The 25,012-nt window shown below is 38.5% G+C and overlaps 4 protein-coding genes and 2 non-coding genes across 9 annotated transcripts; 5 read left to right on the plus strand and 1 right to left on the minus strand.

Annotated features, from left to right (window-relative positions):
• The first annotated feature begins 757 nt into the window (after positions 1 to 757).
• On the plus strand, positions 758 to 6,939 carry ppt2b (palmitoyl-protein thioesterase 2b). Its single transcript, XM_026299846.1, has 8 exons — positions 758 to 1,228; positions 2,046 to 2,199; positions 2,842 to 2,937; positions 3,291 to 3,398; positions 3,529 to 3,612; positions 3,850 to 3,934; positions 4,116 to 4,170; positions 4,396 to 6,939. The coding sequence occupies exons 1-8, from the start codon at positions 1,064 to 1,066 to the stop codon at positions 4,537 to 4,539; spliced, it is 891 nt and encodes a 296-aa protein (XP_026155631.1). The 5' UTR covers positions 758 to 1,063; the 3' UTR covers positions 4,540 to 6,939.
• A 217-nt stretch (positions 6,940 to 7,156) lies between these two features.
• rps5 (ribosomal protein S5) lies at positions 7,157 to 10,587 on the plus strand. Its single transcript, XM_026299712.1, has 6 exons — positions 7,157 to 7,213; positions 8,169 to 8,272; positions 8,521 to 8,730; positions 9,423 to 9,551; positions 9,912 to 10,010; positions 10,475 to 10,587. Coding segments are annotated over exons 1-6 (612 nt in total). The 5' UTR covers positions 7,157 to 7,212; the 3' UTR covers positions 10,544 to 10,587.
• On the plus strand, positions 8,302 to 8,435 carry LOC113127017 (small nucleolar RNA SNORA3/SNORA45 family). The gene has a single exon (XR_003295359.1). It is a non-coding gene; the product is annotated as a small nucleolar RNA SNORA3/SNORA45 family (small nucleolar RNA).
• Positions 9,699 to 9,830, plus strand: LOC113127016 (small nucleolar RNA SNORA3/SNORA45 family). Its single transcript, XR_003295358.1, has one exon. It is a non-coding gene; the product is annotated as a small nucleolar RNA SNORA3/SNORA45 family (small nucleolar RNA).
• A 128-nt stretch (positions 10,588 to 10,715) lies between the features above and the next one.
• Positions 10,716 to 24,617, minus strand: ddah2 (DDAH family member 2, ADMA-independent). Of its 4 annotated transcripts, XR_003295232.2 has the most exons (9): positions 24,486 to 24,617; positions 18,048 to 18,208; positions 16,538 to 17,123; positions 15,686 to 15,874; positions 13,917 to 14,036; positions 13,336 to 13,479; positions 11,698 to 11,837; positions 11,085 to 11,152; positions 10,716 to 10,892 (listed from the first exon to the last, which is right to left on the minus strand). XR_003295232.2 is itself a non-coding variant. In XM_026299708.2 (8 exons), the coding sequence occupies exons 3-7, from the start codon at positions 16,835 to 16,837 to the stop codon at positions 11,718 to 11,720; spliced, it is 873 nt and encodes a 290-aa protein (XP_026155493.1). In that variant the 5' UTR covers positions 16,838 to 17,123; positions 18,048 to 18,208; positions 24,486 to 24,617; the 3' UTR covers positions 10,716 to 11,152; positions 11,698 to 11,717. The 4 variants fall into 4 exon arrangements, 2 of the variants coding, with proteins under 2 accessions (XP_026155493.1, XP_026155492.1); XR_003295231.2 differs by having other exon boundaries at positions 11,085 to 11,837; XM_026299708.2 differs by having other exon boundaries at positions 10,716 to 11,152.
• Positions 21,853 to 24,939, plus strand: lypc (ly6 domain containing, pigment cell). The gene is made up of 3 exons (XM_026299713.2): positions 21,853 to 22,297; positions 23,052 to 23,165; positions 24,364 to 24,939. Exons 1-3 carry the CDS (start codon positions 22,246 to 22,248, stop codon positions 24,573 to 24,575), a joined length of 378 nt encoding a protein of 125 aa, XP_026155498.1. The 5' UTR covers positions 21,853 to 22,245; the 3' UTR covers positions 24,576 to 24,939.
• The last annotated feature ends 73 nt before the right edge of the window (positions 24,940 to 25,012 follow it).

Here is a 25,012-nt window from a genome sequence, read left to right on the forward strand (position 1 = left end):
AACTCCATGTGTCACTATTTTCTTGCATTTTATCAACTGGACAGTGAATTGTTTAGTAATAATACAAACTTGCCTGGGGTTAGCTGTGTGTTAATTACTACAAATAAGTTCTATATAAACTAAAACAATTTTTTGACACGCTCTACACAATCTGGGTCACAAGATGGAGCAGGGAAGACCCAACATACAGTACTCCTCAAAATTGTTAGGCCCTAGAATTGTCTGCTCAGTCGTAAACTCATGCAGCATGACATTAATTCTAAACATTCATCCGGTCATCACTGACAAGAAATAACCAGGAGTCCTGCAACAGATGGTGGGGCCCCTGCAGGGCACAGTAAGACTAGGATTGCATGATGAGGCACAACACAACTTTAATTCACCTGATATCTTAACACTCACTTTACATCAGGTTGAGGCAATAATTTAAGAAGAAGAAGAAAAAGTACTTTATTAATCCCAAAGGCGAAATTCAATTTAATTAAATTTACTTATTAATTGTAGTAAATCGAATTCAAAACCTAAAAATATTGTAAGGTAACATCTTTTTAAAGGAAATGTTACTTACTGATGCTTAGTTTTGACAGTTAGTATATGAAGTGGCCGCATCTCAGAAACTGTGCTCGTGGTTGACTGAACACACCTGATCCAGGTACTCAGCCCTGGGTAGTTCAGAGTTGTAAAGGTCGTCTCCCGACTTCAAGCTGATTGGAGGAGCTGGCACAGGAAGTGACGTCACTAGCGGCCGTATCACCTTTAGTTTAAAACCGGAAAAAACAAAAGCAACCAAAACAAAGATCACCATTTCAGAATTGTTGTAGATCAAGACGTGTTTTGTAACAACCAAACAGATATTAAATAGATATTAGAGTGTTTTTAAAACAGGTTTATTTACCTAGGAGCAGACTTCCGGTCATCTGCACCGCAGCTGGAAAAAGAAATCGAGCTGAAAATGGCAGCACTTTAGTCAAAACATCAGGGCTTTATGTTTTTATTTTATTTTACCTTTTAATTTTTATTTGTTGTTTTCTATTACTATTATCCTGAGGTACATCATTCTGCTATGTCAAGCCGGAGAAGGAGCAGCAGCGGGGCGGCCCGGCTGCTGTACCCGCTGCTCGCCGCGTGTCTCTGGGCTGCAGTACTCGGGTACAAGCCGGTGATCATAGTCCACGGTTTGTTCGACAGCTCAGGGGATTTTATAAACTTACAGCGGTTCATAAACGAGGTGAGTAATCCGAACACATAGTAACTGTTTCAGACTTTTGTTTAGGGTACATAAACGTGTAATGTATCATTGCATAGTTACATATAAGTTGCAGTATATTTTAGGTCTTACAACTTATACCACATTAGTTAGCTTTCACCTTGTAATGTATGAATTTGCACAGAGTAGTAGGGTTAGTGAAGTACTGCTTTGAGGTACTTTACTTACGTTTTCTACTATATATATTATTTTGGTTATACACAACCTGCAGTTTGCACCATAACATTTTCTACCTTGTGGTGCAGTAACGTTGTGTGTGCAGAGGAATGAAAGATGGAGGAATGTGCCCTTTTCTGCTTGTGTACTTCAGTTCTCCAAATCTCCTCACATGCAATTTGAAACATGCACACAGGTTAAGGTTGTATTGGAAGCAGACTGGTGGATTTGCAGATGTGATACTACGGAAGAGGAAGTTTTTATGTGGGGACCCTGGGGAGATTTATGAGGTCAAATGGAAAATTAAGAGAAGTTCTTCTTTTTATAGTCTGATATATTAGAAAGCAGTAAATTGAAACCAGACTGTAAGTATTTCTGAAAGAAGAAAATGAAAACTTAGTAATAGGACTTAGAATGTCTTGTGAACTAAACAGCCCAGTGAATCATTAATATTTAAAACTCATCCTGATGAATCAGAAGCTAAACATCCCCAAGGATCTTTGAGAACAGGCATTTCAGCTGTGAGGTTTACTGTTTATCACCACAGTTGTCTCCACTTTCACTCACACTCTCCAGTTCATCCTGTTAATGAAGTGATGTCATCTCCATCTCTCTCGTGCAGTCTCATCCCGGAACAAATGTGACGGTTATCGACTTGTTTGACAGAAGTGCCAGCCTGGAGCCCATGTGGAAGCAGGTGGAGGGATTCAAGGCAGCTATTTACCCAATAATGCAAAACGCAGCAGACGGGGTCCATCTTATCTGCTACTCTCAAGGTCTGTGAGTACATTTGTGCAAGAGAAATACAGACATGAATGTGGTATTTGTTAAAGATTATAAACCAGCCTTGATATGTGTCTTTAGTTATGAAACTGACTTTAGAGTGAAACTCTTTTCTGTAGTCTGTAAATGTTTCACTCCATTTAAAACATGGGATTTTGCAAGACTCTGACTGTTTTATTCATTGGATAGATTTATTTGACCACATTTCTGCTTCAGTCCATAGATGGAAATTTTCAGCTAGCAGCTTGTAATTCAAACTGCTGAATGTTCCAGTTAGAAAAAAAGACAGGGGAAGAACTATATGCATCGTAAGAGTTTGGCCAACATTCATGAACATTTCTTATGAGCAATTTTTGCTTGCTGTTACCACAGGGCATACAGATTTCTGGGAAGAACTTTAGATTTTAGTTTCATTCCTCATCAAGTTTTTTATAGATTAAAGATAATGAAAATCAAATTAGAGTATATTTAGTGTTGTCTGGAGAAACTGAAGAGACCATCCTTGGCTTTTGTGGAATGTGATCTGGCACTTTTCACTACTGCAGAAGCAGATTGATTGATAATAAAAATAATCCTTTGTAGAAGTCCTAAATACAATAACAGCATGTATTGGTACATGTATTTTGTTATCACAGGTGGCCTGGTTTGCAGAGGAATCCTCTCTACTCTGTCTGACCACAATGTCCACTCCTTTATCTCTCTGTCCTCACCTCAGGCTGGGCAATATGGAGGTGGGTTGTGTTGAACGTGTCTATAATCAACATTTTTGCAATGACAGTGTATCAAAGAACAGTGTAAAAGAGGTTCCCTTATAGATATGAACCAACCACTAGAGCTGCAGGTCTCCTTGCCCTTATGTAGCTTCATATCAAGTTTCAGCTCATTGTGTAAGTGTCCAGACTGCAACTTTGCTCTACCCCAAGTGATGTTTACTGCTGTATCAGGCAGATGTTTTCATTGAAAAAACTCGTAATAGTCCTTAAACACTACCTACCTAAGAAATCAGTAAATGCAGGTTGAACACATTAATGACTGCTTTCTTCTCTGCAACTCTTGATCTTGATTGTTTCTTGTTTCCTCTCAGACACAGACTACCTAAAGTACCTCTTCCCTAATTTTATGAAGTCCAACCTCTACCACATCTGCTACACCGGGATAGGCCAGAAGATATCCATCTGCAACTACTGGAATGGTGAGAATAATTTTGTGATGGTGTAATTGTGTTCTTTATGTTGTTTTACTTGAAAGTAAGATGTCAGATATGAGACTTATAAGAAAGGGTGTGTTCCTCAGATTTTTCAACTGTTCTTCTGTCTCTTTAGACCCCCACCACAGAGACCTGTATGTGACCAGCAGTGATTATTTGGCTCTGCTCAACGGTGCGAGACCCAGTCCAAATACAACAGGTCAGAAAATTCCTTGTGGTTAAAACTCATCCATACGTTCTACATATGTACTTATAAAATAAGGGGCCCCTCCAGTGCTTCCACTCCAAAAACCTTGTGTAAAATTTTTTTTTCAAAACTAGAGCAACTATTAGAAATCTATTCTCTTAAAATGAAACTTGATATGTTCATATTTCATCTAGCTAGCTTTATGTGATAGACAGAATACATTCAGTGTGGTTTGCCTCCCATTCTCAGAGTGGAAGAAAAACTTCCTCAAGATCAGAAAGTTGATGTTAATTGGAGGACCAGATGATGGAGTCATCACTCCGTGGCAGTCGAGGTGAGATGATCTTCAACAGATGTTTTTCACCTTCATATGGTTTATTCAGAGTCTGATTTACCAGTGTAATATAACACCGGCTGTTCTCAGTTCACACATTAGCACGAGTGCTTTCTCTGGCTGTGGATCATCAGATGACTCTCATGTTGTGCTCACCCCCTTCTTCTCACATATTTTACAGTCAGTTTGGATTCTATGATGACAATGAGACCGTTGTTGAGATGCAGCACCAGGATGTGAGTGCACACAATACTTTCCTTTAAAAATATTGTGGGAACTGTAATTCTGAATTCTAAAATTCAGAGCATGATTATATAAAACTAAGATTAGAGTAGGAGATTAGTGACAAAATTATATGTTGCAATTTTATTAGTTTTTAATATTACCAAGGCTCACGATGTGTTTAGAAAACTCCTGTAGTAGATTAACTAAGAATTAATTTAACTGTTTTCTTGTTCCAGTTATATTTAAGAGATGTTTTTGGTCTGAAGACACTTGCAGCTCGCGGGGATTTGATATTCTGTTCCGTTCCTGGCGTTGAACACATCTGGTGGCACTCGAATGAGACTGTGTTCCACACATGCATAGAAAAGTGGCTGGTATAGGACAAAACTCTTTTACATCATACACACACACACAGGGACACATACATTGCAGTTTGATAAGTTTTTCCAGCACATATGAAACTCAGCTTCTACAAACACTGTAAAGTATTAACACAAACATTTGTGGCTCAGTTCATGTGGATGTAATCTGATGTTTAGAATTACAGAGGATTTATAGAGGTCAACTGGCAGTGAGACTGTGTTATGGAGATTCACTTTTTGTGGTTTTAAATATTTTCTTTTTCATGTTCATCACATAAGGTCCTATTTTAAATGAATTATTTGACATTTTGGGAGATATACTTACTTTCTTTTGGAAGAATTCCAATACCACTGTCTGCACAGTAAAACTGAAGGTACTAACAGTAGCTTGTTAACTTAGCCTAGCTAAAACACTGGAAGCAGGACAACAAAATCATTTAGACTGAAGTGTATAAACATCAATTCATGTTTTTAGGGAAGTAATGTGGCAGATGAATATTTGGTGAGGTGCCTTAAATTCCTGCAGTGTTGTTGTCATCATGAGGTTGCCAGACCCCAGGAAGTTACTGTTTCCAGCTTAGAAATAAAACATTAGAAAAAAACAGTTAAGTTTCTGTACAGATTAAACAGATCTTTGGACAAAGCCAGGCTAGACGTCTAGAGTGGTAGCAGTCTTCTCATCTAATTCTGGCTACATAAGCAAATGATATGATGATATATTTCCCAATATATCAAACTTCTGTTTTAATTATTTATTGTAAATCGCTGTTGATGACAAACAAATCCAGCACATCACCGTCTGTGTATTGAAGAATTTTTGCAAGGCACAAACTGAGTAGCAGGAAATATAAAGGCTTCCATAAACTTGGTAATTTTGAATGCTGTTCTGTGACTGTATGTTATTACAGTCTGCAACGGAAAAGCAAACCACACATTATAGGAGCACTCCAACAATTTAATACAGCGTTTCCATGAAGTATAAGGGCTAGTAAAAAAAATAGAAGGGTCAAATATCGATTTAGCAGACGTTCAGAGACACACTTCTGTAGTTTCAAAAGGCAAGTCAATAGTATCTTTTATCAAACCCTTCCGGACAAACTTACACAGCTTACACATCATTATGACTTTAGACTGGGACTATCTGAGTCCATCTCGGACAGTATTTACACTATTTCATACCTTGATTTACTTTTAAATTGTTTTGTTTGTTTTTATGTGGACAGTTTAGTGCAATGCTATAATTGCCTTCCTGGAGAGACTATGTGAAAATGTATACCTTGTATTTTCACTCTGCCTCTTAGTGTGAGAGTTACAGCATGCCATACAAACAGATTCACAAATTCTCCAGAAGACATTTGATTGGTGGAGTGCCCCTTTAATTTGCAGGAAAATGTTACTTAATTACTTTAAAATACCGAGCCCACATATATCCACTATGTTCATGTATGTGCCTTTGTGTATTTGCACACACATACCTCAAAAACACCACACAACACAACAGTGCCTGAGCGACATTCTGTCGTCTTGTCTACATGCCCAGACTGCCCGGCTTATCTTCTGATGCAGTAATATATACACATTATACTATATAAATAAGGATAAAAATGTGTCCTTCTATTTTCGACCATGTGAAATGATCCTTTCCTATTTTTAGTGCACACATCTGATAAGAAGTATTGTGTTTGCTACCATTATTATACAGTGTTTTGGAGCTATAGTCTTGCTTCAGTAGGCTAAGCCTTAAATTTTCCCCTTATGCGTCTCTGTTTCATGTCCCATACCAAAGTGCTATCAGACACTGCCCTTAGTGGTGGTATTAAGTATAATGATGGAGAGGGTGAAGGCTAATGCAGAATGACTAGTTGCAGTGATAAATTAGAGTTTACATGTCCACCAAACTAATGTACATGGCACCTCCCATTGCATCTAGATATCTCAGGCATTTGTTTGTAAAAAGGGATTCATTTTTCTGAACTGTTTGCAATTTGTTGGATGTACATAGATATTTGTCAGGAAAAGGGAAACATCTATTGAGTGGTTAAAAAAAAAGAAGCAAACTTCTATTTCAATGATAAAAGTTTGCATTGCACAATGTTTAACCCCTTAAAACGGAATGGTGAAGAACAGATTATTTTTTATGTTTTAAAGCTGTTACATTTTCAGTGTTTTTTTGCATTCTAGGTCTTGTCTATGTTTATGCAAATTGATTGACAAACTACATAAATTAGGTAGATGGGTAGGAAGAGTACTTTATTAATGACAGAGGGAAATTGGATTGCAGGTATTACATGTTGGTATGGATACTTTTTTAAAACAAATGACTATTTTGTTGTAGTCCCACAATTTCTACAGTATTTGGTGTGCAAATTAAAAGCTGTCAAATCTTGCTGTTTCTTTAATAAAAGAAAGTTTTCATCATCTAGTTTTTGCTTATTTGATTACAATGAATTGTTCCTGTTTTTTTTATTTTATGCTGTATTTTAATATATTTAATACTACAAGTTGATAAATACTTAATGAGCATACTATTTCTATGACGTTGTAAAGGTTGCGCCGCTTGTACTAAAGACTACAGTTCCCGAAATGCCTTGCGCACCGGAAAAGCCAGCCACTTTAGCGGATATCTGGACGCGGCGCTCCGAAAAGGCCCTTTTCCGTCTCTGAGAAGTGTGGTACCGAACGGCAGACACAAGTGAGTGAAAAAAAATCACCTTTTACTTGCTTCATATATCATAAATAAGACTACAGTCGGATATCTTGAAGCCCCGTAGACTTCCATTGTTCGCGACGTTACAACAAAACCACCCAGTTTATCCTAAATGTGGTTTTATTGTCATTAAATGTTCACCCAGCGTGTACTGCTACGCTGAGAGTTAGCATGTGGCTAGCTCGCTAGCACATGTGGATGGGGGCATGTTGATTAGCCACCGCGATACTTTAATGCTGTTGTCAAGACCCAGTCATATTATTTTAAATTAAAAGTATTTTTACTGTTGGAAATATAACAGCTGATAAGTAATATATTGACGTCTACAGTTTTCAGACGTTAGTTAGCTTATCGGCTATTATAGCTAAAGTTGGCGTTAACGCGAAGAAGGCTTGATCTCCGGCCCGGTTGTGAAAGTGTCTCTATGTTTTTTGTGGTTTTACGTTCAGAGCTGACATTCATAAGTTATATAGCTTTATATTTTCAGTTCAACCATGCTGCTCAACCATGTCTCAAGCCGAGTTTTTTCTTTACTTTTTGCATGTTTTATGTCAAACCTGTGTAGCTACAGCATTCATATTGATCGCGACAATATTAAATCTTATGCATAAAATTGTCAACACTATCTTAAACTCAATAATTGCAGATGTTTTTTATTTTTTTAATGTATAGCAGTTAAATACGGTGATCTAGATCTATTAAGTTGGCGTTATGCCATATAGACAATTTGAGGTGTTTTGTCTCCAGTTAGATATTGTAATGTGAAATACTTAGGATGAACATATTTACCATGAAGGTGTTCAGAAATTTTGAGGGATGTTGTTAAATGTCAGAAGGTGATTGCTCCATAATTGAAAAAGATGTTGATGCCCCTCAGTGTTGTGCATATTAAAATGCCATTTTCCTAACCTCATTGTAATTTCTACACATTTCTCCTTAGTGACTGAGTGGGAGACTGCCCCAGCCGTGGCTGAGACCCCAGAGATTAAGCTCTTTGGCAAGTGGAGCACTGATGATGTCCAGATCAATGACATCTCTCTGCAGGTAAGCAGCATGAAAGAGTTGTGTTAGAAGGCGAGGCTAGAGTCACACCTGGGCACTGACCTGTTGTCCTGGTGTGCTAGAGCACTCGCAGATGAACATGTCTCTGCTTATTCATTGGCTGTAGTCTGATGTGGCCCAGTCAATCACCGGCTTAGACACATGATCTCTTAATACATAATTGACTGCAGTCTCGCTCAACCCAATACTGTATAAACCCCAGTTTTTAAATCACTCCCTCTTCACTGCAGGATTACATTGCTGTGAAAGAGAAGTACGCCAAGTACCTGCCACACTCTGGTGGACGTTATGCCGCCAAACGTTTCCGTAAGGCTCAGTGCCCCATTGTGGAGCGTTTGACCAACTCCATGATGATGCACGGCCGTAACAACGGCAAGAAGCTGATGACTGTGCGCATCGTCAAGCATGCCTTTGAGATCATCCACCTGCTGACTGGAGAGGTATGTACCACTAACACTGTGATAGTACTGCCCAGCCACAGTGTATAATAAAATGGTTAGGACAATAGTGTCAGGTTGCATCTTTCACAATCATGTTTTTCACTTCAGTTTTTGTGTAGTTGTTTTGGACATGATTACATTGAGTTTTTTAATGCAGTAGGTTTGGGACATTTGTGAAAAACATATACTTCCTTGCCAAGAATTGAGGTTTTTTTCCAACAGAGCCAAGCAAATTAGTGTCAGGCTAAGCTAACATGTTTATTGTACATACCAGCATTCTCTCTGCAGGAGACTAAGTATATTTCCCAAAATATTTGAACTTATTTTCAACTGGGTGATGCATTCTTACATTTTCAGCCATGTATCTGGATCCCTGAGACATCAATTACTTTTACTAGGCATTAGTTACTACATATACAGCTGGAACGTACTGACAAAGTTGACTTAGGAAATTCAGGTGTAGGTCTATACTGGTTTACTTTTTATTTAACAGCAATACAATGAACAGTATTGAACTACATTGTATGTGGTTTTGAAAATGCCTGTTTAACATTAAAATTTAACATTAAGAAAAAACATTCATAGTGCACTTACAGGAGTAACAGGTAAAATATTATAGCATTTTGTTTCTTGGTGTTGCCACATGTATGTTCATTGAAAAGTCTTAATATTGTTTCCAATTATGTTCTCAGAATCCCCTCCAGGTCTTGGTGAATGCCATCATCAACAGTGGACCCCGTGAGGACTCCACCCGTATTGGTCGTGCTGGTACAGTCAGGAGGCAGGCTGTGGATGTGTCGCCCCTCCGCAGAGTCAACCAGGTAACTTAATTTATTACCTTGTATTAAATATGTAGGTTTACATATATGAACATGCTTTCATAGATGTCCTGTGAATTGAGCAGTTGCAATCAATGGGATACTGAAAGTTTTGTGTAGAAAATCAATAAGTATGAATTGTATGCATCAAGCGAGGCTAGAGTCACGCCCTGATACTGCCCATTGTCTTGGTGTGCTAGAGTGCTCGCAGAGGAAATATCTTTGCTTATTCATTGGCTGTAGTCTGTTGTGGCCCAGTCAATCACCAACTCAGATACATTGCACCTTGAGCCAGTGCATATTCACCTAAAATTAATTTGACTTCTTTCACCCTTTAATGTCCCGCTGTTTCATATCTTGCAGGCCATCTGGCTGCTGTGCACAGGAGCAAGAGAAGCTGCTTTCAGGAACATCAAGACCATTGCTGAGTGCCTGGCTGATGAGCTGATCAATGCAGCTAAGGTACCAGTCCATCCACTTATAACATGACCACTGGACATGTTTCTTTTATAACAAACAAAAAAAAATACATAATGGCATCTTTCTTCTAGTGAGCTCACAGGATAACTGTTTATTTTACCTGCTGTATTTCCCCTAGAAGTGGGTAGGGTGGTTCTACCGTGAATGCCAATTTTGCTGTCACGTCTTCCATTGTGAGAACTTGAGTAAAACAGCAGTCATAGGAGCAATCAGTGTTGGCCTCTGCTGTTTTACACAAGTTCCCATTTCTCCAAATCTAGCAGTGATAGCAAATTTAGCACTAGCTATAGAGACACCATACCTACTTTCAGGGGCAAGACTAGTCTTTTTGTTTAGGCATGACCTGTAATGCTAAGAAATAACCTCTAGTCTATAATACTTGTAGTAATGCTTTATAATTGTACCTAAATGTGTTAAGCGCCATGGATATTTTATTTCTCTTTCAGGGTTCATCTAACTCCTATGCCATCAAGAAGAAGGACGAGTTGGAGAGAGTTGCCAAGTCCAACCGTTAAACCTGTTTGCTTTCTAACAAAACAAATAAATTTCAAGAAACTTCTGTTGAGTCCATATTTTAACATTTGTCTACAAATACAGTACACCAAGTTAAAGCTAATGCAGTCTAATCAAGTCTTGCACTTAAATCCTCCTTTCAGAAAGATGCCTTTGAGTGCATGCTGTTCTGCATTGTCGTTAGGTGTTGGTATTTTGTCCATTCATAGCTCTATGGCTAAAAAGCATGTCTGTATAATGCAGTACAGCTTAACAGCACCACAAACAGCCAAAAGCCTAATGTTCCTGGAGGGCTGATGGATTAATAGAACTGTTGGACTCCATTAGTTCTAGCTGGGTGTGCCTAAGAAACTGAAAGCAGACAATTATACAAGTGCAAGGTGACTGTTACAAGTTATCAGCTGAATTTTATTGGTAACTTTACACTGCTAGAAATTCATACATAGTAAATCTAACCTGCATAATCTGCATTTCTATACTTAACTGCTACATGCCCTGTAATTAAGATTTGTCAGTAAAACTAATATGTAAATGGATACCAACCTGTTAGAGTATAGGCAGAGCTTTACTTCATCATCACACATTTGGGTACCACAGGCTTATCTGGTGGACTTAAAGCACATAGTTCACATTCCTCAAAGACCTTAGGAAGTATTGGGTCTTAGTTTCTTACATACATTAAGCAGTAATTGTAGTAATAATGGAGAACTGTAAATTTGCTTCAGTGAGTAATCCATCAGTTAATTTTTAGACAGCCTAAATCAAGGTCACAGTTACTAAAATTTCAAAACATACAAACTGCTGTGAAGCACTGAAAAAATAGGATGTGCTATTGAACAATCTAGGGAACATTGTCCTTCATATTTAGGCAAAAATAGGTATTAAACTGCATGTCATGTCGTAGAAACTTTACAGATATACAGTTACCCTGTTTTCAGCCATGGTTTGCAATTACAAGTACAATACAAATTAGTGGATACATCAATAGTTTTTGTGGGTGAGCATTGGTGAGGGAAACCCGGGAGAGGGCAGCTGAATCAACAAGAAGGCGTGCTACTGTAAGTTGGTTAACAAATTATAATAAATAGACAAACATATTTTTTGGGGATCCGTCACCTCACCATAAACATGTGCAGGTAAATGAAGTGTAACATACTGAGTGGTAGAAGGGACTTCTCAGAAATATGAATGCTTCCTGTTGATGAGGAGGCAGAGTGAAGACAAAGATGCTCCCAGCTTGGAGGCTTCGCTGGAGGCTGTAGGAAGGAGGGTGTAGTCCTGCAGCTTCTGGAAAGCCTGCAGAGAGAGGAAACTATTTACTCATCCAGACGTGTTTATTAGCACTGGCACATATTGTATTGGACACCCTAAAATGGAAGAGGTTACTGGCTAATAAAAGAAGGAAAGAAAGGAAAAACTGCTTCAATGGCTGGAATTCACAGCAGAATGACAGATCTTTAAATTACAGGTGTTAGTGGCTTAAAGTGACTAAAGAGGAAGCTTTTTTTGGTTGCCTGAATCTAAAAAAAATCATATGTAGGAGTTATGAAGTAGAAAAACTGATGATAACAAAAAAATAAAGACTAATACTATTTCTGGTTCTAAAAATAAGGAAAATAGCTACAACTTCCTTGAAAGCATTTCTTAACACAACTGATTTCTTCATTTAACATCACATAAACCATTGTAATAACCTACGTTTCCCAGCAGGAATCATTAAAGATTAATATCTTAAAGGGGCAGCTTACCTATTTTAAAGCACAGAATGACTAATAAAGCTATACTTCAAACTAATTCAAAGCAGTTAAAGTATGTTCAAACCAGACAGCAGGCATAACAAATCGATTTATGAGTGAGCGGTTGATAAATACTTTTCTCTCACAATAAATTGCACAGAAAACCTCATCGTAGCTGGAAAACAATACAATAGAATGTGAATAGTGGTGTCACAACTCCTGAAAATAGGTGGAAAAAAAATGATCTAACACAAAAAACTACATACATACATACATACATACATATATATATATATATATATATATATATATATATATATATAGTTACACAGAGTGGGACGTATATGTGTGTATATATATATACATACACAGAGTAGGACATTGATGGATGTCCCCTGTACTGCCTCCTTACCTGTTTTCTAAAACTATGATAATTGGTATGTTGCATACAGTATAAAATATATAAGTATACTGTATAAAATGAGTAAGTCATAGGAATTCACACTGTTCAGCAGATTTCTGTCTCTTTAAATGTACAGCTAGAGGATTAGTCAATACTATCATTTACTGAAACCAATAACATTTACAACTTTTATTTCCTCCCACCTACTCAAATTTTTAACAGTTCACCAGTGGAGGATTTTGCTATGAATGAGAGAATGGCTGCACAAGATATTTCACCCTAGGTAGCCAAAAAAGCAGCTGTCTTTGCAGAACTAACAATAGTTAGCATTATGACAAGGAATAAGGGACTTCTGTTAAGATACCGACTGATTTGCATCAGTTATGGCAGAAATCTGCCACATAGGAAAAAGTCTGTCTCTCTTTATATGCAGGCTTTTGTATTGTTATATTTTGTATGGATTAAAAGTATTTGAATACAGTTTTTAAAATGCAAGGCTGTAGACAACTTTGGACTAAGCAAATGGATCTGTAAATGCTGACCCTCCTCAGAAATAAAGTAATATAACTCTATTAAAATGCTCAAACTTGACAAAGATAAGGTTCTTTTTGGTTCTTAGACTTGTACTAAAAACAAAAACTACAGCTGTACTCACCGAGATACTGTCAGGACATTCCTCTGCAGGCCGGTGGAGCAGGAAGTCCCGTTTAGACGGCCCTTTGATGTAGATGCAGTTTGCTGCTGATTCCTCAGGGACGGTGAGCATTTCATAGTGGTGATCAGTCAGCTGTTCCATCATCTGGAGACATACATACACATTTATGTTACTGTGTGTACCACCATGAAAGACGCACGCACACACACACACACACACACACACACACACACACACACACACACACACACACACACACACACACACACACACACACACACAGCAAACCACTCCCAGCATCACATAGGGACTTAAAGCCGACACTAGTACTGTTATTAATATGATGTGTGTAGATGACAGAGATACAGACACTAACAGAATATAACAGAGTACTGGTAATAATAAGAGTATGTACTGTATGTATGATGGATAAAAATGGCAATATTAAGCTGCAAAAGATGGCCAGTGTGATGTTTCATTTCAAATGTGAAATAAAATGTTAATATCCACTTAAAATTTTGAATCATTGAGGTATAAATACAAATGGTTTGAGGTTGAACATAAAGTTAAATGTTAATTACCCGGAGTGTCTTCTTGGCTCCGTCACCGTTACTGATGATGATTGTGTCTGGGCCTCCCATGGAGCAGATGTTTTTAAGTCTAGCTCCGCCGCAGACGGGGACCGTGGACACGGCAAAGTCCTGAAAAGATGGAGGTTGAAATATTTAGCTAAGTCGCCCACCTTCCCTTCACAACAGCCAGTGTAACCTGATGTAGTGGGAGAACTGGTGTTACAGAAAAAAATGAGTGATGGCAGCATTAGATTCATGTGCACCAGTTGCAGTTACACAGGCAATATTTTTTCAAGCTGATTAATTCTGATTAGAGTTCAACTTAACTGTTTTCACAGACGCTGATCTGATTAGAAGTAAGTTGACATGTTTGAAGTGTTTAGAGTATAACTACTCTAACATGCACAAAGTGGCTCCACCGATATATAAGGCACAGAAATACAAAAAGTTTTTTTGGATTTGTTTTTTTAATCTAACACTAATTTCATGAACAAGATAGTTCCCCATCATGTCAAGGGCACAATGTGTTTAAAAATCTTTAAATGTTTAAAAATTTTCCACAAAAATGCTCAGTCAGCCACAACCATTACAAGGTTACAACCACTCACATCTTTGTTGTGTGCACTAACTTTGGTTAAAGTTATTCTTCTGTTTGCCACAATTTGAGCTGGTTAGACCACCCCAGGCAATATGAAACTGTAATGCCAAACAAAATTTCACCTTCATATACTTTATTTATATTTATTTTATCCTTTATTATTTACAGCTGTGTGTAACAGATTTGTTGGTCTTCCTCTATTGACACCCATTCTGATTTAAAATCTGATGAGTCTGACAAAGACAAAGGACACACAGGCTGTAAAAAGGCTTGATGAAACATATGTCGACCCAACATATAACAGATGTTTTCAGATGGCACCACACACACATTCTTGCATAGCTATCTTTGTGAGGACATAATGCATTCCCTAGACCCTAACCATCACAACTAAATGCCTCAACCTAACCTAAACCCAATTCTAGCCCCACCCCTAAAACCAAGTCTTAACCCTGAAATAGGAGTCTGAAAAAAGTAAGAACCAGGAAAATGTCATCTTTGATAGAAATATGCTAAAAATGGTGTGCACGCACGCACACACACACACACACACACACACACACACACACACACACACACACACACACACACACACACACACACACACACACACACACACACACACACACACACACACACACGCGAGTAGATCTATGTATGTGTGGTAAAAACAGAGGTCTGTAATACGCACTTAAGAGAAGTGAGGGAATCAATGCTAATGTGTGGGTCGTGTTGAGCCTGAGGGGTGCAACTGTGCGGTCTCCATTATTTGGCCAATGGAATGAGTTCATTCATCAATGTTTACAGACTGTAATTCCCCAAACACAATACAGCAAATGGCCACCTGCTCACTCTGGCAGCTGGGTTCATTTTCCCCACAAGAAACTTGGCACTAAAGATGTTCTTTGTTGCACTGGCTAAAAATGTAAGCTCTACTAATTATTTTAAAGTTTATTCATGAGCATTAGCCTGCTCTTTCTACAGGAAAGCGCAGCCAGTTTCACACCAATGAATGTAATATATTAAACTGGCTGTGGCTTAGATGGGTTTCTCTGAACAAAAGGCCTAAATCTAAAAAGCTATTTTACCGGTACTCCTCCTGCTCCACTGATTCACACAGAGATTCATTCTTTGGTACAGAACATCTGTCTAGCCAGCATCTTTCCTCCATGTCTCTTACCCTGAAAGTGTCTGCCAACACCTCCGCACCTCTGCGGTTGGTGTGGGAGGAGATGCCGACAAAGAACTCCCTCCCTGTGAAGAGGACATCACTGCCCTCCAGCGTGGCCCCAGCAGAGTCCCCCTCCTCAGCCCCCATCTCCACCACAGTCAGGTTCAGCTCCGACATGACCCTCCTCACTGCCTCCACCTGAGGGGAGAGGAATGGGAAGGAATAAGAAAAGACAAATTTAACTAAACAAGACTTAAACTATTGTACATACCTGTTGATTTTTTAAAGTTTTGTTAAGATCACACGATAATGCAGCTGCCGGCTGTTTTCAACCTTTCCTTGTCTGTGCACTTTTGGAACCTCTCATTTCTGAATGCTTCCCTCATGGTTTTGTACAATAAAGCACTGGACATGTAACATTTGAAAGCTTTTATTTTGGAAATGCTTTATTTTAAAGGCCTGATATTTCCTAATAATGTCTTTAAAATTAACTGGAAAGAACGATATGGTTTGGTACTAGGACAGGGAAAATAGAAATTCATTTCTGAGACTGCTATTTTATTTTAAATTCCAAATAATGAGGGACAGAGTGATATGATACATTATATCAAAATCAAACCCAGAGGACAAAGAGTAAAAGAAAACATGCACACTATGAAAAGGGGGATTTAAATTTGGTCAGCTCTTGTACTCAAACAAAAATACAAAAGTAACAAACATTTTCATGCCAATACTGATGCGAACACACACACGCTACTATTTTTCTACCTTTTTCCCCCCACAAAGCAACATTACATGCATTGTTAGAAGATTAGAGCTAGAAATGGGTCACTAAAGCCATTTGCTTATCCCCTGTGTTACCTCACTGCGTCTCTGCTGTTTGAAGGGCCTAGTGATGAGCACTGTGTCTCCCTGGATGACTGCCACATCCTCTATCCTCCAGCTCTCAGGCAGTTCAGGGTCAGGGGGGATCTCGATCAGCTGCAGGCCCACCTTCTGCCTCAGAGCTCCTGTCAGGCACCCAAACTGACGCTGAGCTTTGGCCAGATCCACTGAGACCTCCCCGTTCTCACAACTGTCTCCCACAGCCTTCCCAAAGGTCTCCGGGATGCCCCGTACCACTGCGTGGGTGAAGCGGCCATAAGGGCACATGTTTGCCATGTTTTTAATGAATGACTGCTTGTGTACTGAAACTGGTAGCAAATATTGGTGTTCTGACAAAATGCCAATAAACCTGCTCTGCCAGGAGACAAGTAAATAGTAATAAAAAAACAATGTGCTACGATAACACTGAACTCTAAATGAAGCTAATGTGATGGCTCAAGAGGTCCAGGAGAAAGATGGAGGGCATCTTTATCCCTGTCTCTCTGATTCCTCTTTTATTTCAACACTCCACCGGCTGCTCTGCTCCCCCAGATGCCGAGGTGTGGAAGCAGATGATCCCAGCCTAAGACAGAGGAAGATGGACACATCAAGGACAGTGACAACAGAACAAACAAAACAAGGAGCAGCATTTAAACCCAGAGCAAACATCTGTTGGAAACAAACCTCTGAGGGCTATGTGCCTTTCTAAAGTGACATATGAATATCCACACAAATGGTTGAGGTTTTAGGTTATATTAGAATAAAATCTGCAGAAAATAAATGAAGTTAAGTGACGTGGTGATTGTTGGATTGTAAAAAGACACAAAAATTAATTCAGTGCAAGTATGTTCAGCTGAAATAACACAGAAAGATAATACAGTTGAAAGCAGACAAAGGCACATTGTTCAAGGTTAGATTATGAGAGAGGACAAGATGCTGCAAAGCCTTTCCATATTTGGACAGTCGCTTAGAATTGGAACAATTGCCTTTTTATCATCTTCCCTGTAAGAGCAACAGCAGTGGCCCACTGTGAGGCTGCAGACTTCCACACAGGATGTTTCCTAAACCTGCTCCAACACTTATGCAACAAGTGCTGGGCTTTGGTGTTCATTTTATTTTGTGACACAGCAGCAGGCAAAGCTCATAAAGAGGAACTCCCTGCAAGTTTAAGCTCTCAAATCACAGTTATCACAGTTCAAATGAACTATTTTATGGCTGAGGTACACACAAAACGTAAATAACGCCACCACAAGCAACAGTATTGTTTCCAGATAAATATTTGTCAGTAGAAAAACAATTCTCATCTTTGATATGATCAGTATGAGCGTCGGTCGTACCCAGAACAAAACATCTTGAGCGTCTGGCTGCAGGAGTACACCGCCCAGCAACTCAATGCTCCAAGCCAAATACTTCTGCTCTTACACATCTTTCTAACGGGATAACTATCAGCAACACTTACAGAAGTTCAGCTAATAACAAATACAGATGTGAAGTGACATCTGCCTACCCGTCTGAAGTGGCGTATCTTCACGCGTGGCCACGTTTCCCTTTGTTTGACTTAATTTCCACAACGACCAAGCTCCGTTATCCCCACAGCTCCCTGCGTCTTCCTCTGCCGACCAACTGCGCGTCAACGTGGCCACGATGGACACGCGTAGTTCCGGTTGCCTGTTTCAAAATAAGACACACTGCAATTTTAACAGCGGATTACTTAAATTATGAAAAATACTAAGCAAGCGTCACAATCAACCGCTTTTGTGTTTCACATTATAATATTCTGAAAAACTTTGAGGGGTGAACGGATTCGACAGACAGAGCAAGCATTTTGATTCTTGGTGAATGTGAGGAGCATTTCAAATTAATGAAGTTTTACACATCAAAGAATAAAGCAAATAAAAATTGAGAAACTCAGAATGTTAATTATTAATAAAAGTCATCATTACATAACATACCTAAAGCAATTGCAGCAGTAAACCGCTGGTTATATTGGTGACTGATAATCAATAACAACGATCTAATCATACTAACTTTCTTATTTTGGCAACTTTAGTAACATTATCAATTCATGACTTTTATTTGTGATGGATTGAACGAATGTGTATTTGAATTACTTCTTATCGTCCTCAATTAACACTACACCTTAAATTAATACCACATACCTAATGTGATAAAACTCAGACAATATTTTCGCTATTGTTATGCTCTTATTTTCTTTAAAGCCCAACCACCTAACTTCCGGTTTCTCCATGTACGTAAGGTGAGTTTGACGCAGCTGATTCCCCCACCACGCCCCCCCATCCCCCACAAGGCCTGCGTGGATTCAATCAGCGTTGATTTGACTTATCACAGGCTGCTGTGTTGTCTGACTGGTAGCTTAATTCACATTAAGAGACATTAATCCAACTATGCTGTGATTTGAAAGGAGAAAAATACAATAAACATAAGTTAACATTACATTTTGCATCAACATAAAGTTGGTTTTGACTTTAGCGGCGAGGTCACCAATGAGCCTGGTTTTCACATAGATATAGTTCAACATCAGCACTAGCTTTTTTTTAGTGATTATTAAGGTCACGGAAAACTGTAACAAATTTAATAATTTTAACTTTATTAAAAGAGAGCAACAATGTTTAAAGTCACTCCAACACAACTCATTTAAATAGGCATTAAGAATTAGACTTTAATGCCTGATGTGGTGTTAATCCAAATATACTCAGATTTGTATAGTGACAAAAGATGATAAAATACATATGACATTTCTATTATTAGCCTGGTTGGGACCTTAACATTAACACAGTGGCCACAAACCGAGCTACATTCCCTGAAAACTAAACATAAGTTAACATTAATGCTATCTTTTAGCCTGATGAATGGCAGTAACTGCATGATGGCTACCTAGGTGCATGTGCTGACTTTTTCTTTGAATAAGATATTATATTAATGATGCTCTTCTATTAGGCTTTCTAGGATTTAGAACTCCTACTTCATGTTCCCTCGAATCGTTTTGTGAAAGGTCAGATAATGCATCAGCAGCTCATCTTCTCTGCTTGTATCGTATCTGCCTTTGAAATATCAACTATGACTGTCTGCAGGAAATCAAATAAGTCAATATTCTCCTCACCTCTCCCACTGTGGTCTAAATAAAAGGCTGCATTAATTAGCTTTGCAGTTAAATCATTTTTCTGTTTAAACAGTCACAAGCTCATCACGTTTACTTGTACTTCATCCTTCTATCTGGTCAACGTCATCATAGATTACAGCCTATATACTGTATTACTGAACCATTGTGTGTTTGTTCTGTGTGACATGATTAAAAATAATCTGGCTTTTCTTGAAATGTAGGTCAACTGATGTTGGACACAGCTGAGATTGTTGGATAAACAGGTTGTCTCATTAGATACCAGAGAAAAAGCTGACACATGGATCTAGTGTTGCTACTGAACTTATCTTTTGCAAGAATGGCATTTGCAGATTTGGACAGAAGTTACATAAACATGCATAAATGCATTCTTGTTAACAGATGCATGTGTGTATATAAACATCTGTGCCTGAGTTTGTGTCACTACTTGTTGACTCATAAAGATATGAGGAAGAATATTTCCTTCAATTGACTCGACTGAGTTACAGCAGCCAAGGTTGTTCAACAGTAAGAAGGAGACAAGTACGCGGACGCAACAAAAAGAGAAATATCTCTGCGTGTACCTGTACACAGAGGAAGAGACAGAGAATTTGTGAGCTTGACGTAATAGTAGAGAGAAATGTGGAGGGGTGGAGAGGGTGGGGTGGGTGGAGGATGGGAGGTAGAGGTCACAGACAGGATTAAAGAAGACCATCTGTCCACTGAGATCCTTTAGCCAGCACACAAAACATCTCTGTCAAATCTAGTGATCCTCTACTACTACACACACTACAGTAAAAACGTTATGTATAAAAACTTTTTTTTCTCTCATAGCCCACCTTTTCTTAACTGGGTTTCAGTTTCTTTTCTTGCAGCTACAGATTTTCAACACTTTTCCTCCACACAATTACAAGTTTTAAAAACGCATACGATCATACATTTAGCCACTATTTCTTAGCTAACGTACAGCTGAAATATAGACAGAAATACAACAGTGAATAATGAACTAAAGTTTCAGTTTGGTGAGTATTTGCAAATTTCTTGAGCGAGTGAATCCAAAAAAACCTCCACGAATCATTTTAGAACAAAAGGATATAATTAAATCTAGATATGAAACCACCTCTGTTCAAAAATCTATTGCTTCATCAACAAACAAACCATCTTCAAAAAGCATAGCAAGTCATCAAAGCCATATAGTATTTCTGAGATTTTTAAGCTCTGTGATTGTGTCGGCATACAGCATTTCATCCTATCAACACCAAGCTTGTATTTACAAAGGAGAGAAATGCTTTTAAATAGTTTCTCTGAACGTAGCAGGAGAATTCTGGTTGTGTGTTGTGTAGTTAATCAACTGATAAACAGCTTATTCAGTCTGAGCTTGTTTGGCTCTCACCATCACAAGACTACTGTCAGCAGACCATCCTGCATGCTGCCCTCAAGTCTCCTATTACACACTAAAGGGTAATTCAGTTAAACATGCTCGCTGTCCAGCTCATTGACTGTCCATCTCTGACAGGCTGACTTTCTCATTTCTTGCTGTCTCGACGCTGTGCTGACTTTGTTGCCCTCTGTCTTTTCTGATTTGGCATCTCTCAACAGGAGCTACTGTTTCACATGCACACTTGAATACATAATGTCTTATTTTGACTCAAATATACAATATTTCTAACAATACACTAGCAAGAACAAGGTGCATTTCTGTTAGATTTTGTCTTTGTTCAGCACCATAGAAACTGTCCTTTCTCCAGATGGATGGTATGTTCTTTTCAGCAAATTTCCAGAAACAACATTACACAAAAGATTATTATTAAAAATGTAAACATTTATAGCAACAATGACTATTATAGAAGACTTCAAGGTTGTAAAAGTTAGTTTCAATATTTATACTGAAACAAAACTGCAATGCAATGTGTTTACAAAATGAATTTGCACAAATCCTCTCTCTGTATATGATATGTACACAAAGCTGCCTGTGGTTACCAGAGACAGTTACCAATAGACGGTTTTAATGCAAGTGTCTCACAAGTGTGTCAGCCCTGTGATAGACTGGTGATCTGTGCAGGATGTACCCTGCTGGGAATTTGCTTGAGCCTCTCTGCTTCACTGAAGGATAAGGGGTAGACAATGGATGGATGGATCTGAGAAGTTTAGGGTCAGTTTAGGTTAAACTGCTGAAATATATTTAGGCCTTAAATCACATTTGCACATTGCTGTTCACCATGTCAGCTGATCAAGATTCCCTCTCCAAATTAAATTTAACATTTCAGGGTGGAGACACTGACTACAAACCAGACCTATGACGAAGAGAAAACCTCAAACAGAAGGGTAGAAACAATATAAACTGCATTCAAGGACGTAACACTTCATCAGCTTAACCAAAACACTGCAAAAGAAAATTAGAAGTCAGCAAAAGACTTAATGTGAGTTTGAACTTCGAAAATGAAGGACAATTTAATTTAGGAATCAGTTGTGGGATACAACAGATCAGCTGCAGCTGTTGGTTCACTTTTAACATAACAGGAAGCTTTTTTTGATACGACTCAGCAGGAAGAGCTAACTAAACTTTTGGGGGACTTCTGAAAACACAATGCCTCGTTCACAACTTCTGATTGTTTTTCTGTGTTGTCTACCATTGGCAGGTACGTAAGACCGATAACAAGGAACATAGATTTCAGTTAGTTTAACAAACGAAAGTATTGAGCATGTCCCTGTAAAAAAATGGTTGATTTATCTTAAAATGTGTTTTCAGTAAAACTTTTGTAATGTTGTATTTCTCCTCTTTAAGAGTAGTTTAACCATTTTTAAAATTCTTAGAACCATATTCAGGCATTCGTATGAAAACACAGTGCGCTCACATTGTTTCCCAAAGTTTAACTAAAATCAACCTGTGGCTTCAGGGGTCAAAATTTTTCAACTTTATCCTCTTATCTTCAAAGCAGCTCAGCATAAAGAGATGCTTCAAAAAAACTTGTAAATAGTTTTTTCCAGAAAAGGAGGAGTGTAGATTTTTGCCCCTCACCTTTGCAACTAACAAGAGTTAAATAAATTCAACATTGATCCAAATGTGATGTTCTTCCTCTCATGTTTAGTAAAAGTTGCACTGACCTGTAATATAATATGTCACAATTACAGCTAATCAGCTGATATTAGCTTCTCCCAGTTAAACAGTCTAAACTGTACATGTAAACTGAGACTGAGTACTGGAGTACTGGACTACCATAGTTATCTCTGGGGTAATTGAAAGAGTCATATTATAGTTTGTCCACCAGGGTGCACTGACAATTTACTTTTCAATTCATACCTTATCTAAGAGCCACATTTAAAAATTTAAAACATCTTTTTTTTTTTTTCTTTTTTAATTGTTTCATTTGAAAAATCTTCGTCTTCCCTCAGCCTGCCTGCACTGTTACACCTGTGTGTTCCCCACCATCTCTTCACTGGACTGTTTTCCTCAGGAGTGTCCGGCTAGGCAGCGCTGCCTGTCAAGTTCTGCGACAGGAAGACATGGTGAGATTCACGTCTCCGTATGTAAAGTTTTGTGGAAAACTTGTTTTTGATACATCATTCTACAGGTCCCCACAGTGTCAAAGGGCTTATTGAGTGTTAGGATTCGGTGTTAAGGTTCAGGTTAGAATTAGATTTGGTTTAGAGTTAGGGTAAGGGTTGGGTTTTAGAGGTTAGGAAACACATTATGTCAGTGTCCTCACAACTATAGAAAGACAAATGTGTGTGTGTTTATTTCTGTGTCTGCAGATGAGATTATGTTCTGAGAATCTGATGCACGTTGGCCATAAATTTGCAAACAAAGCCTCATTGTACAGAGCATGGGCTGGAAACAGATATTTGTGAAATGTGCAGTGCAGTCCAGTTTTGTGCAGTCCAGTTTTGTGTAGTCCAGTTTTGTGTCAGCTTTATTCCTTTTTAGTTCTGATCCCTTCTTGACTCTAAAAGTAAGAAAACAAATGGCAGCAAAAGAATGACAACGCATCAGATCTCAGCACCATTTCTCATTAAGCTGGTTGTCAGCTCACTACTGCCTGTGATGCCATCAAATTATCTCTAAAAATAGCTCTTTGGGATCAGTGGGTGGCATGAAATGTTCACTGGATCTCATCAGAGACTAAAGCCCCATTTCCACTTTCACCTTAACCCTCTAAATACTCAGAAAGGAGGAATAGAAATTGGTGAAATTGATCATGTCCTATCAGGTTACATTCCATCATCCATCCATCCATCATCTATACCACAGGGATCTGCTGGAGCCTATCCCAGCTCTCTTTGGGTGAAAGGCAGGGGTACACCCTGGACAGGTCACCAGTTATGTTCTATCAGTCATATGAAATTCAAATGAATACCTGGCAAACAAATTGTCCTCAGTAAATCAGAGAATTCAAAGCACAATAAAGAAAGATGGGAACTTTTCTGAAGGAGTGTCAAGTTAAATTAAAGACTTTTTTAGCAGCTGTGACAGTGTTGACTGAAAAGATTCCAGAAAAGAAGAAAACTAATATCGCTGCTTATAGAAAGTAAGGGCAAATATTTAAGACATTTAAATACATTCTGCTACCTGTTTTAGGAAGTTAGAAAGGCAACTGAGTGCCATTTAAGATTTACCATTAGATACCTGTAGATATATACATGTCTGTTTCCTCCCCATCACTGCATGCACCAAAACAAAACTCCTCTCCTTACTCTGCTCTCGAAGGCTCACTACAAGTGACGATGTATGAGAAGAGCTGTGCCATCCCCTCCCAGTGTGGTTTGAGTGGACAGAAATACGCCTCAGGCCTCTACTTTAACTACACCACCGTCTGCTGTGATATGGACCTGTGTAACGGGGCCGTGTCTGTTGCTGCCCTCAGCTGGGGAGGAGCAGCTCTCTGCCTGCCGCCTGCACTCGCTCTCCTCCTGGGCTGAAGCTGGGGCGACGCTCAACACCGACTGTCTGAGATGACTTAGGAGAGTTTATCTGGAAGAGATGTATAGGAATGCACAATCACAGATAAATACATTTTTATGACTGCAAAGCTTGAAAATTCCTGCTGTTTAATGTAAATAACAGTATATACACTGAGGAACCTTTAAAAATACAATATTTTCTTGTTTGCCACAGGGGTTGTATTTATTACTTTCACTTCCAAAAATCAACAAAACCACTTAGCATTTTACTTGCTAATGGTGTTGTCTACATATGTATGCTTTTTTAAAAAAGGTTTGAATATTTGACAAAATGTTTAAAGATTGTGCCGTCTGAAATTCACACACTACTTGTATTAGAGAACTTTTGCACCATTTCGTATATCAGTATTTTGGCCTGCTACAGTGTTGTTGCCCATGATTAAAGAAAAATAAAA

Source organism: Mastacembelus armatus, chromosome 11 (assembly GCF_900324485.2).
Source record: "Mastacembelus armatus chromosome 11, fMasArm1.2, whole genome shotgun sequence".
Lineage (NCBI taxonomy): Eukaryota > Metazoa > Chordata > Actinopteri > Synbranchiformes > Mastacembelidae > Mastacembelus > Mastacembelus armatus.

What these genes read in the sequence shown, in the direction of transcription:
- ppt2b (XM_026299846.1), top strand. Translation starts at nt 1,064, where the DNA reads ATGTCAAGCCGGAGAAGGAGCAGCAGCGGGGCGGCCCGGCTGCTGTAC. An exon ending in TACAGCGGTTCATAAACGAG is followed by an intron (nt 1,229 to 2,045) that starts GTGAGTAATCCG and finishes TCTCTCGTGCAG; the next exon opens with TCTCATCCCGGAACAAATGT. An exon ending in TCAGGCTGGGCAATATGGAG is followed by an intron (nt 2,938 to 3,290) that starts GTGGGTTGTGTT and finishes GTTTCCTCTCAG; the next exon opens with ACACAGACTACCTAAAGTAC.
- rps5 (XM_026299712.1), top strand. An exon ending in TCCACCTGCTGACTGGAGAG is followed by an intron (nt 8,731 to 9,422) that starts GTATGTACCACT and finishes TTATGTTCTCAG; the next exon opens with AATCCCCTCCAGGTCTTGGT. An exon ending in AGCTGATCAATGCAGCTAAG is followed by an intron (nt 10,011 to 10,474) that starts GTACCAGTCCAT and finishes TTTCTCTTTCAG; the next exon opens with GGTTCATCTAACTCCTATGC.
- ddah2 (XM_026299708.2), bottom strand. Translation starts at nt 16,837, where the DNA reads ATGGCAAACATGTGCCCTTATGGCCGCTTCACCCACGCAGTGGTACGG. An exon ending in AACAGCAGAGACGCAGTGAG is followed by an intron (nt 15,875 to 16,537) that starts GTAACACAGGGG and finishes CTCTCCCCTCAG; the next exon opens with GTGGAGGCAGTGAGGAGGGT. An exon ending in TGTTGGCAGACACTTTCAGG is followed by an intron (nt 14,037 to 15,685) that starts GTAAGAGACATG and finishes CCATCTTTTCAG; the next exon opens with GACTTTGCCGTGTCCACGGT.
- lypc (XM_026299713.2), top strand. Translation starts at nt 22,246, where the DNA reads ATGCCTCGTTCACAACTTCTGATTGTTTTTCTGTGTTGTCTACCATTG. An exon ending in GTGTTGTCTACCATTGGCAG is followed by an intron (nt 22,298 to 23,051) that starts GTACGTAAGACC and finishes GTCTTCCCTCAG; the next exon opens with CCTGCCTGCACTGTTACACC. An exon ending in TTCTGCGACAGGAAGACATG is followed by an intron (nt 23,166 to 24,363) that starts GTGAGATTCACG and finishes CTGCTCTCGAAG; the next exon opens with GCTCACTACAAGTGACGATG.